This window comes from Bos indicus, chromosome 28, assembly GCF_029378745.1.
Source record: "Bos indicus isolate NIAB-ARS_2022 breed Sahiwal x Tharparkar chromosome 28, NIAB-ARS_B.indTharparkar_mat_pri_1.0, whole genome shotgun sequence".
Taxonomy (NCBI): domain Eukaryota; kingdom Metazoa; phylum Chordata; class Mammalia; order Artiodactyla; family Bovidae; genus Bos; species Bos indicus.
In genome coordinates, this window is record NC_091787.1 from 10,308,466 (window position 1) to 10,321,648 (window position 13,183).

A 13,183-nucleotide genomic window follows, 5' to 3' on the forward strand; every position below is an offset into this window, starting at 1 on the left:
GTCACTCAGTCGTGTCCGACTCTGCGACCCCATGGACGGTAGCCTATCAGGCTTTGCCGTCCATGGGATTTTCCAGGCAAGAATACTGGAGTGGGCTGCCATTTCCTTCTCCAGGTCTCATGTAATACCAGTGTATTATACACCTTTTTTTAGCAGGACACTGGCAGTGCTTTCACATTTATGATATCAGTACTCCAACTATCCCAAAGTTTATAACACTTATATTTGACTGAATATAGAAATGAGTGTATTCAGTCCAGTCATAATTTATTGCATTAAGCTTTGAATAATGACATTTATTATTAGTGTTAGTAGTAACACTATGCTTGTTGTTGATTAGTTGCTAAGTCACGTCTGATTCTTTACGACCCCATGAACTTGTAGCCAGCCAGGCTCCTTTGTTCATAGGATTTCCCAGGCAAGAATACTGGAGCGGGATGCCATTTCCTTCTCCAGGGGCTCTTCCTGACCCAGGGATCAAACTCGTGTTTCCTGCATTGAAGGCAAATTTTTTACCACTGAGCCACCAGGGAATACCATGCTACTTTATACTAATTCGTATGTTTATATATTTAGAGCTTTGTCTTTTCACTTACAGGTATTGGGGTAGTCTTCCTAATAGCACCCTGGGCTATGTGTTATAGGGCTTACCAGTGATGCCACTGCCCATGATTCAAATGCCTTGACAGCTAGTTACTGTGCTGGAACTAGGATCCAACTTCTCTAGCTTCTAGTCTAGAACTGTTTTTCACTATAAGACTTGCTGATGCATGATCAGAAAATGTGATCCTTTCATTAATTCAATGATAGTTATGCTATGCTAACTCACTTCAGTCGTGTCCAACTCTGTGCAACCCCATAGACAGTAGCCTACCAGTCTCCCCCGTCCCTGGGATTCTCCAGGCAAGAACACTGGAGTGGGTTGCCATTTCCTTCTCCAATGCATGAAAGTGAAAAGTGAAAGTGAAGTTGCTCAGTCGTGTCCGACTCTTAGCGACCCCATGGACTGTAGCCTACCAGGCTCCTCCACCCATGGGATTTTCCAGGCAAGAGTACTGGAGTGGGGTGCCATTGCCTTCTCCGCAATGATAATTAGACAGTTGTCAAATCAGCAAGCACTTAAAGTACCTTATTAAGTATGTGATTTTATGCAATATTCTTTGACTTTTAAAAATTGAGGAAGTGAATGAGTGTTAAATAAGGTATTTATCATTAATTAAAGTCAGTAAGATGTGAGATATTGTAAAAGTATTCCTAGTCAATTGGCAGAGGAATTACAGACAAAATTTACCACAAGATTCGAGATAGGGAAAGATTTGAATTACAGACAAAATTCAGAGAAAGATAATTACAGGCTAGGATTTAAAAAGATCTTATGCAAACAAATAACTTCTCCCCCGCCAAAAAAAAAGCATAGTAACAGGAATTGTTTAATAGGTTTACACTCAAAAGAGATGGTTTCTATTGCAAACTTCTATAGGTTGCCTAAATGATTGCATTCTACAATGAACTTCCTTATGTTTCTTCTTCTAAAAAAAGAGGAAATATAAGGTCTCATTATTATCTATTCTTGCAATTAAATTCAGTTCATTTCCACACCATACCTTTATTGCTACTAGTTTGCAGATGCTGAAAGGGAGCACAGGGCTTCTGAGCCAAACTGACTGTGGCCAGTTACGCTTTACCTGGTCTGAGACTGATGACAGCAACATCGGGTTTTGCATGCCTCCAGCGGGGAGATTAAGCACTTAGTCTGTTGCTGTGGTGCTGGCACCTGGCACCTTTCCTGGGACAGGGAATAGACCAAATACTTGCTGAAAGAATGAAATGGTTTTTGTCTTAGGTCTTACTCTGGGCAAGCACAACCACAAGTATCCTATCAGATCAGTAATTTAGGAGAGTCTGAGACTGACACGTGAAGAGGTTTCACATTGTCCTTCCGTCTCATAATTGACCTTGTGTCTTCTTTGATTCGGGCTCTCCTAAAACTCTTTTCAGATCAGTGTCTTTGATCCCTGACTTTATCATCTCTGTTATTCTAGACTTAGGTACACATCTTACTGAGACCAATTCCATAAATTCTTTAACATTTTAAATGGTGTGTTCCAGTTTTTCTCTGAGCTAATATTTTAGAAGCTTTATTGAGATATAATTCACATGCTACACAACTCATCCGTTTAAGGAGTGCAGATCCATGTTTTTTGTTGTTATTTTTTCCTGTCTGTCAGTAACCTTTTATTTTTTAATTTAGTAATTTTTAATTGAAGGATAATTGATTTACAGGATTATATTGCTTTCTGCCATACAGCAACATGAATCAGCCATAGGTATACATATGTCCCTTCCCTCTTGACCCTCCTTCCTACCCCATCCCACCCTCCAGGTTGTCACAAAGCACCAGTTTGAGCTCCCTGAATCATACAGTGAATTCCCATTGCTATTTTGCATGTGGGAGTGTGTCTGTTTCCATGCTGCCCTCTGCGTTCGTCCCGTGCTCTCATTCCCCCCTGCCCCATGTCCACAAGTTTCTTCTCTATGTCTGCATCCCCATTGCTGCCCTGCAAATTGCTTCATCAGTACCGTCTTTCTAGATGCCATATATATGCATTAATATACAATATTTGTCTTTCTGACTGACTTCACTCTGTACAGTAGGCTATAGATTCATGCACCTCATTATAACTGACTCAAACGGGTTCCTTTTTAATATTCCATTGTATAGCAACTGTGTCTTTCTTTGGAGTAATTTGAACTCTTGAATAAATTATGGATTTTTGTTTTTATTTTTTGCAAAGAAATTTGAACTCTTGAATAAATTATGGATTTTTGTTTTTATTTTTTGCAAAGAAATTAGTTTCTTTAAATGTCTTTGGGGTGTATTTCACTGGAGCATCTATTTTTTTAAATTAATTAATTTTTTTTTATTGAAGGGTAATTGCTTTACAGAATTTTGTTGTTTTCTGTCAAACCTCAAAATGAATCAGCCATAGGTATACATATATCCCCTCCCTTTTGAACCTCCCTCCCCATCCCACCCCTCTAGGTTGATACCGGGCCCCTGTTTGAGTTTCCTGAGCCATACAGCAAATGCTCGTTGGCTATCTATTTTACATATGATAATGTAAGTTTCCATGTTACTCTTTCCATACATCTCACCCTCTCCTCCCCTCCCCATGTCCATAATTCTATTCTCTATGTGTGTTTCTCCATTGCTTTCCTGTAAATAAATTCTTCAGAACCATTTTTCTAGATTCCATATATGTGCATTAGAATACAATATTTATCTTTCTCTTTCTCACTTACCTCACTCTGTATAATAAGTTCTAGGTTCATCCACCTCATCAGAACTGACTCAAATGTGTTCCTTTTTATGGCTGAGTAATATTCCATTGTGTATATATACTACAACTTCTTTATCCATTCATCTGTTGATGAACATCTAGGTTGTTTCCATGTACTAGCTGTTATAAATAGTGCTGCAGTGAACAATGGGATGAATGTGTCTTTTTCAATTTTGGTTTCCTCAGGGTATATGCCTAGGAGTGGGATTGCTAGGTCATATGTGGTTTTATTCCTAGTTTTTAAAAGGAATCTCCATAGCGTCTTCCATGGTGGCTGTAGCAATTTACATTCCCACCCACAGTGCAGGAGCCTTCCCTTTTCTCCACACCCTCTTCAGCATTTATTGTTTGTAGACTTTTTGGTAATGGCCATTCTGACCAGTATGAGGTGATATCTCATTGTAGTTTTGATTTATATTTTGCGAATAATGAGCGATGTTGAGCTTTTCATGTGTTTGTTAGCCATCTGGATATCTTCCTTGGAGAAGTGTCTGTTTAGGTCTTTTTCCTGCTTTTTGATTGGGAGCTCTATTTTATGGAAAAACATCAGGCAGATCCATTCAAGCCTTCATCTGTCCCGTTTGCATACTATTTGCCTGACCTTGTATTTGGTACTGTGGTCCTCAGATTGAAAAGACCTTGTTTTAGTGAGTTTGCCTTTTTAAAGAGCTTCTGGTTTAGCTGAGTAATAGACACACACACAATTACGAGCTAAGAATTATGATGGATAAGCTAACTGTAAGTGAGAGATATTTACAACTCTCCTGGTGAAATCAGGGAAGGCTTCCAGAGGGTGGTAAAGACTTGATCTGAGCTCTGCTGTTCCTGTGAAAGAGCAGTGAGCCTGGAGGCAGGAAAAAGGTCGGGGAGCAGACTCAGGTGAGAGGTGGTGAGGCTCCCAGTTGTGTGCTGGCAGGAGGAATGGAGAGAGATGACTGCAGCTGTTTTGAAGTTCAAGTATGGGAAGTGGTTAAGAGAAGGAAGGAAATCTGGATAGATTTCTTGTTTTAGCTTGGGCACCCAAGAGGATGATGGGGACAGTTACTCTGTGGTGTAGAGAGTAAGTGGAAATTATATAGATAGAGAGTAAATTGTCTTTGAACTTGGGCACATTCATTTTTACCTTTATATTTAGCATTTAGTGTTTGGTTTTGTAACTCATGGCTTCATTTCCTCACTTACACCCTTAAGTAAATAAGCTATGTGCTCTTAAGTCCTGTTCATTCGCAATGATCAAGAAAGAAAAGAATAACTATCTTGTTTTTAACTTGTCAGCTCCTGAATACTTTAAAAAAAATTCTTGCTCGTGTTTTCCTACTTTTTCTGTGACATTTATAAAACCTGGTAATTATTCGCAGGGAGTAATTTGTTCCCTGAGAGCATATGGCTGTGATTGAGGTGTCACCACAGCAGTAATGCTTGTGTAATTTAGGCCTCTAAGAAGACAAAAATCTAATTACTAATGCAAGGATATGGAACATCTTTCGCATTAATTCAGTCCCAAAATCTTGAATTTAGTTTATTCTGATTGCTCGCACTTTCAAGGATTAAAATGAAAAGTATCTGTGGGATATTACCTGGCTTTGGTAAGGCACTGGAGTGACTTGTGAGAGCAGAAGTAACTTACATGGGATGAAATGAACAGCTGGAAGGAACCACCACCAAGAGTTTGTATCAATCAGGCATGATGTTAATTGATGTCTAATCTGTATCTAAACATGTAACAGTAACAACTGAGTTATTACTACACCTTCTTACCTAGAGTTCCTTTCAGTTTACAAAGCATTTGTTGCTTGCCTGCCATATGCCAGGCATGTTCTTGGTGCTGAGAATACATTATTAAAGAACAAAAGAGGCCAGTCCCTGTTCCTTGGGTCTTTCATTCTTGCAGTTGCAGGAAGACAGACAATCCCATAAATAAGACCCTAATCTGTTAGCCAGTGGTAACTGTTATGGAAAAAAAAAATAGGATGAGTAGCAGATTGGCGGGTTAGGAAGGTGGGCAGGACAAGCTGCATTGAGAAAGTAAGGTTGAAGCAAAGGCTGTAAGTTGCTGTGAGAGCGGGCATGGAGGTTTCAGGGCAGAGCAGACGTGAAGCTGGGACTGACTGGGAATGGTGGCAAGGAGAAGATGTGAGGTAGCCCAGACAATGCCAGGTTTACCACTGACCTTGAGCATTACCCATGCCTGAGGGATGACAGAGGCAGCCTTGCTGGGATGAGGGTCTCAGTTTCCCTTCTTGCTTCCCACTTCACGTTCCTCCATGCAATGGGATAACCATCACTAGTATATGATCTTTGAAACTGTTATATGCTGATTTCCTGTTCTGTTTCAGGTTAGAGATGACAATAAGAGACAGCACCCGTGTCTGGTGGAGTTCTCCAAGCTGCCTGAACAGGAACGCAATTACAATTTACAGATGTCACTTGAGACCCTGAAGTGAGTTTCTTAAATTTCTCATTTTCCTCTCTGTATTCCCTGAAGGAAACAAGGTGTCGATGTTACAGTTTAATTTATTTTAGCTCCAGTTAGATTTTTTTCATAATGCATTGGTGGATTCAATCAGTATTTTTTGGACTAGGCATTGAGCATGTTACTTTATGACTTTGTGCTCTCTGTGTTTCCTAAAGGGTACTCTATGGATGTTTGTGGGTATTTGGGAATATAAGGATTTTGCCATTGTATTCAGTACTTCCGAGATTGTCAGTCATAAATTGTTCCTGGTGTGTGACAAGATAAGCAAAGATATGAAAACGACTGTTTCAGAATTTTTATACCACTTAAGGTATTGCGTTGAGCTTTGAATAATGACATGCACTATTAGTGTTAGTAGTAATACCATGTGCTACTTTATACTGATTATTATATGTATTTATTTAGAGCTTTTTCTTTTCACTTACAGATATTGGGTTAATCTTCCTAATAACACCCTGGGCTGTGTGTTATTATTTCAGATTTACCAGTGATGTCACAGCTGAGGATTCTCATGGAGTTGTCAAATGCCTTGACAGTTAGTTAGTAGCTGTGCTAGAACAGGGGTCCAGTTTCTCTAGCTTCCCATCTAGAACTGTTTTTCACTATAAGACTTGCTGATACATGATCAGAAAATGGGATCCTTTCACTAACTCAGTAATGGTTAGACAGTTGTCAAATAGCAAGTACTTACGAAGTACTTACTAAGTATATGCTGCTGCTAAGTCGCTTCAGTCGTGTCTAACTCTGTGCGACCCCAGAGACAGCAGCCCACCAGGCTCTGCCGTCCCTGGGATTCTCCAGGCAAGAACGCTGGAGTGGGTTGCCATTTCCTTCTCCAATGCTTGAAAGTGAAAAGTGAAAGTGAAGTCACTCAGTCGTGTCTGACTCTTAGCAACCCCATGGACTGCAGCCTATCAGGCTCCTCTGTCCATGGGATTTTCCAGGCAAGAGTACTGGAGTGGGGTGCCATTGCCTTCTCCTACTGAGTATATAGTTTTGTGCTTTTCTATCCTTGTTGGACTTGAAGAACTGGATTTGTTCCAGTAGATCACTTATCCTAATACCTGCTTATGTTAGGAATGAAACAATACTTTTTTTCCTATTTTTGTTTTGTTTCAGTTCTGTTAAGTGAAAAGAGCTATTTCTATTGAAAGTATTTTACCAAAGATCTAGAACATAAACACTGTTTCAAGTTCTACGACTCCAGTCCAGGTATATATCTGCAAAGATGATGTAGTGATTTTCATTATGAAAATAAATAAGTAAATAGGGCCTTGAGTTTAGGCTCTGCTGCTGCTGCTGCTAAGTCGCTTCAGTCGTGTCCGACTCTGTGCGATCCCATAGATGGTAGCCCACCAGGCTCCCCCATGCCTGGGATTCTCCAGGCAAGAACACTGGAGTGGGTTGCCATTTCCTTCTTCAATGCATTAAAGTGAAAAGTGAAAGTGAAGTTGCTCAGTCATGTCTGACTCTTTGTGACCCATGGACTGCAGCCTACCAGGCTCCTCCGTCCATGGGATTTTCCAGGCAAGAGTACTGAAGTGGGGTGTCATTGGCTTCTCTGGAGTTTAGGCTCTACTAGTAACTTAAAAGGGAAAGGAATATATGAATACAAATCAAGTAAATGTAGAAACCACTACAGGTAACTAATGACGAAGCTTTTCTGTAATGAGGACCGCAGAACACATCACTGAGACCCATGTACCTCCTTTTCGCATCTCCTGTCTTCCTCTGTGATCTTGATGTGAAGCTTGTACATTTAGCTTGGTAATTCATGACAGCCCGTTATTTATCCATCTCTTAAAACAAAATGCTTTTATTGAAAGTTCATGGCCTAAGATAATTTCATTAAATTTGTGGTACCTTCTCTGTAATTTTAACAATTGACAGCTAAGCCAGCTAGGCAAATCCTGGGTAACTTGTAATGTAGAAGTCTGCATATTCACATTTGGCATGTTGAGCCTTTGACTGCTACACATAACCCAGTCTCGTTCCTTTCAGTTCCTGGTGGCTGGTTTGATTAATCATAAGACTGCACACATGGGGCTGTTGCCTATGGTGAATGCTAATAAACCTTTGCAAGAACTCATTCTTAATATTTACATGGTGTTATGATGAACTCATTTCACTTGTTTCTTTAAAATTTAAAATAGAGCTCTTATTATCCAAAATTCAAACTATGCCCAATTTCAGTAGTTTAAAGAAAGTATAGTACTTTCTGTGTTTCTTTTATTCACTTGGTTAGTTACAGGCACTAGAACAGACTGGGTAAGAACAAGGAATCTAGATGATTGGATGGTTAGGATTTAAGGACTTGCTTCTCCAGAGGGAATCTTAGTATCTCTGAACCTTAGACTTTCTATTAATAGCATCAGTTTAAAATGAGGATATTAGTATATCTACTTCATGAAATTGTAGTAAAAAGACTAAATGACACCCAACTGATAAAGCCTCTAGTACCATCATGTCTAAGAGAAGAAGCACTCTATAGAGTTTAGATGTTTTTTCTTTTTTATATAAACTATGGGGGAGATTAGCAACTTTACTCATTAAATCCTGAGGAGTGCCAAGTAAAAAATAAGCAACTGATTATTTCAGAATATTCCTTATTTTGGATTTGTGGTGATTTCATGTGAATATGATTTTTTTGTTGTTGCACTTTATGTGATTTTTGTCTGGCCGATTGTTGACGAAGACAGCTAACGTCCAGATTTGAATGGTCGTCTGTACATTGTACAGCACTGCAGAAATTCTGACATCCTCTTTCAAAGCAGCACTGTACCACCCTAGCCTAAGCTGCCTTTTTTTTTTAAATTGAGGTATAATTGATGTACAATGTTGTATTAGTTTCAGGAGTATAGCACAGGAATTCAGTTATCTACACACACACACACACACACACACACACACACACACATATAGTCTTTTTCAGATTTTTTTTCCCTTATAGGTTACTGTAAAATATTAAGTATAGTTTCCTGTGCTATAAGTAGGTCCTTGTTGGTTATCTATTTTGTATTTTTGTATGTATTAGTGTATACATGAATTTTGTATGTATTTTGTATACATTGAATCCGAACCTCCTAATTTATCCCTCCCCTCCTTTCCCCTTTGCTAGCCACAAGTTTGTTTTCCATGTCTGTGGGTCTGTTCCTCTGTGTCATATTTTAGATTCCACATCTAAGTGATATCATAAGGTAGTTGTCTTCTCTTTCTGACTTATTTCACTTAGTATGATAATCTCTAGGTCCATCCGTGATGCTGCAAATAGCTTATTTCATCCTTTTTTTTATTGCTGAGTAACTGTTCCATTGTGTGTGTGTGTGTGTGTATCACATCTTCTCTATCCATTCATCTGTTAATGGACATTTAGGTTGCTTCCATGTCTTTAGCCTTAGCTACTGCTATGCCCCACCTGAAACTATAAAACTATCCTGACAGATACAGTTGAAATATTAACCTAGCTCTTCTCTTACCCATTCTGCCCTCTGTAGCCTGCTGAACTTTTTCTAAATATTTAGGTTATACCATTCTCCCTATTTGAATTCCTTCTTATTGCTCCTGAGATGAAGACAATACCCTAATTTGCTGAATGGTCCTTCAAGGTCCTTCCCTTCCAGCCAGCATCATCTTATAGGAGGCTGCTTTTATTTTCCCTTGCTTGATATCACACTAGCCTTTGTTTTGCCTCTTTGCATGTTCCTTTCCCCTTTGTGTCCGCTTTGTGTAATGCTCTCTTCCAGGCCCTGTTCTTATCCTTTATATCTCAGGTCACTTCAGGCAGCATTTGCTGAGCTGCTTGACTCAATAAAGCCCCCTTTGACAGGCACTCAGCCCTTTGGTATCTCTCAGCAGAGAATCTTTCTATGTATAATCACAGGATGGCTGCTGTACTCTACCAGACCTATTATATAAGTTTCTTTGTTTCTTAATTTTTTTTTAATTTATTCATTTATTTATTTGGCTGTGTCGGGTCTTTGGCTGAGTTGCAGCATTCACAATCTTTGTTGCATGCTGCAGATCTTTCATTGTGGTGTGAGGGCGCTGAGTTACAGCATAAGGGCCCACTTGCTCTGAGGCATGTGGAATCTTAGTTCCCTGATCAGGGCTCAAACCCGTGTCCCCTTGCATTGCAAGGAAGATTTTTAACCACTGGATCATCAGGGAAGTCCCAGACCTAAGTTTCTTGAGGGCAGGCATCTCAGTTGATTTTAGTCACCATCATCTGAACTTTACACAGAGCTCAGTAATATTTGTCAAATGAATGAAGCAACACATAAGCAATAAACTCAGTCTCTAGGCAGGCTTGTACATAGCAAATGCTTATCATGGAAACAGGGTGCCTTCTGTTCTCTCTGTGGCTTTGTGCCAGTCTGTCTTCTCTTCTTGTTGGTGGCCTTATACTTGAAGTAATAAAATGCCACATGAGCCTATTATTGCCACTTAATCTTATAGTCAAGATGTACTGAATGCATATGTAAGTTACTGTGGGAGACAGAGGAATCAGATGGCGAGCTGACCCCTAGCACGTCCTTTTCCACTTCCCCTACTCTGTTCTTGTCTGTTAACCTCTGCACAAGCTTCACGGCTCACACTCCTCTCTCCCAGTCTTCTGCAGACCTTAAAACCATTTAAAATGGGTGAATTGAACAGTATTAAGTCAAATAGAATTGTCATAATAAAGATTACATAAAGACCATCTATATGTCTTCCTTGGCGAAATGTCTATTTAGGTCTTCCACTCATTTTTTGATTGGGTTGTTTGTTTCTTTGATATTGAACTTCATGAGCTGTTTGTGCATTTTAAAGATTGATCCCTTGTTAGTTACTTCATTTGCAAATATTTGCTCCCATTCTGAGGGTTGTCTTTTCAATTCATTTATGGTTTTCTTTGCTGTGCAAAAGCTTTTAAGTTTAATGCTCTGTGGTGACCCAGATGGATTGAATGAATGGGGGTTATGTGGGAGGGAGACTCAAAAGGGAGGAGAAATATGTATACATATAGCTGATTCAGTTTGTTGTACAGCAGAAACTAACACAACATTATAAAGCAATTATACCCCAATTTTTAAAAAAGATCATATAAAGACAAAAGAGTTCTTACTCAAAGAACTTGGTGTGGTTAATAGTATTACATAGATTTCTTAAAAGATTTATTGTTCTCATTCAAAAATCTCCTTGAATTAGACATAAAGTCCTTAGATATAGCATCAAAAATATCTGTAAAAGAAAACAAAATCAATAGTTCGGATCTCATTGAAAGTAGAATCTTTTGTATTACAAAAGAAACCATGTAGAAAATGAAGACATAGGGCACAGAGTGGGAGAAAATATTTATAAATCATGTAAGTTTAGATTTGTTGGATTTGTGGTAAATCTTACACGTGCCAATAAAGAACTTGTACCCAGAATATATAGGTAACTCTTACAACTACATAATAAAAATACATATAGCCCAGTTAAAAATGGACAAAACATTTGAGAACATATTTTAATAAAGATATGTAAATGCCTAATACATGCATGAAAAGATACTCAACATCATTAGTCATTATGAAAATGCAAATTAAATCATAATGAGATACAACCACACATACTAGAATGGTCATAATCAAAATGACAGATACACTCAGTATTGTTGTAAATGTAGAAAAACAGTGAACTCTACATGTATTTCAGGTGGGTATGTAAAATGGTCCTGCCACTTGGTGGTTTCTTAAAAGGTTAAACATAAATTTATGATACAGCCTAGTGGGAGAAATATCAATAACCTCAGAAATGCAGATGACACCACCCTTATGGCAGAAAGTGAAGAGGAACTAAAGAGACTCTTTGAGGGTGAAATAAGAGAGTGAAAAAGCTGGCTTAAAACTCACCATTCAAAAAACTAAGATCCTAGCATCTGGTCCCATCAGTTCATGGCAAATAGATGGGGAAACAGTGACAGACTAGGGACAACAGAGGACGAGGTGGCCGGATGACATCACTGACTCAGTGGACATGGGTTTGAGCAAGCTTTGGGAGATGGTGCAGGACAGAGAAGTCTAATGTGCTGTAGTCCATGGGGTCACAAAGACTCAGACATGACTGAGTGACTGAACAACAACAAAGCAGTTCCCCTCCTACATACCTACACAAGAGAAATAAAAGCCTATGTTGACACAAAGACTTGTACATGAATGTTCATCAAAGTGTGTCCATAGAATCATCATACGTAACAGCCCCAAGCTGGAAACTGCAAATTTCAATAAACTGATGAATGGATAAACAAAATGTGATACAGTCATACAATGTAATACTATTGAGTAATAAAAGGAAATATACTATTAATATACACTAAAACATGGATAAACCTGAAAGACATTATGCTAAGTCAAAGGAACCTGACATGAAAGATTTACTATTATTCTATTCATATGAAATATTCAGAAAAGGAAATTCTATGGAGACAGAAAACAGATTAATGATTGCTTGGAGTGGGAATGATGAATGACTGCAAACAGGCTTGGAGAATCTGATGGAGTAATGGAAGTATTCTAAAGTTGGATTGTAGTGACGGTCATTCAACGATAGTCATTAACCTTACTTAATGTATTAAGCAGGGGTTTCTATGTTCTAATCAGATTTCTTGGTAGGCATGTACTTGGAAGTTTAGTAACCTGGATTTGAGATAAATCTCAATATTATTGTCATCCTTGAGTTCCATAAGAGCTGGTTTGGTATCCTGCTTGACCCTTTCATACCCCTATATATTTGTCACCACAAGCAAGACACTGCCTTATAATTAACTTTTGTCTTAGTCCTCACTGGCCTATTAGCTTATCCCAGAACTTAGCACAGGACCTGGCACACAGTGGAATTCAAAAGATACTTACTGAGTAGGTAAATGAATGGAAGATGATGGTAGGGAACTTCCTGTTCCTTGGGCAGTGTTTGAACAAGCATAACCTGTGTTTGTTCTGAGTCAATTTTCTATTTTTCTGTTGCTGATCTATCTCATTTTAACTGGCACATTCTTTTTTTTTTTTTTTTAATAATTTCATTTATTTATTTTTGGCTGTGCTGGGTCTTCGTTGTTGCATGGGCTTTCTCTAATTGTGGTGTGTGGGCTTCTCATTGAGGTGGCTTCTCTTTTGTGGAGCACAAACTCTAGGCACACAGGCTTCAGTAGTCACGTTTCCTGGGCTCTAGAGCACAGGATTAGTAGTTGTGGTCCACAGGCTTAGTTGCCCTGCAGCATGTGGGATCTCCCTGGATCAGGGATCAAACCCATGTCTCCTGCATTAGCAGGCAGATTCTTTACCACTGAGCCACCAGGGAAGCCCCTTATTTGGCACATGTTTTAACAAACTGTACAGCTTCAGTT

At 38.9% G+C, this 13,183-nt stretch overlaps 1 protein-coding gene across 3 annotated transcripts in view; it reads left to right on the forward strand.

Annotated features, from left to right (window-relative positions):
• RYR2 (ryanodine receptor 2) overlaps positions 1 to 13,183 on the forward strand; it is an 832,848-nt gene that overhangs the window by 481,222 nt on the left and 338,443 nt on the right. For all 3 annotated transcript variants that reach the window (XM_070781954.1, XM_070781952.1, XM_070781953.1), the window contains one exon: positions 5,678 to 5,781. In XM_070781954.1, the coding sequence (XP_070638055.1) occupies positions 5,678 to 5,781 (104 nt within the window). The remainder of the gene's footprint in view (positions 1 to 5,677; positions 5,782 to 13,183) is intronic.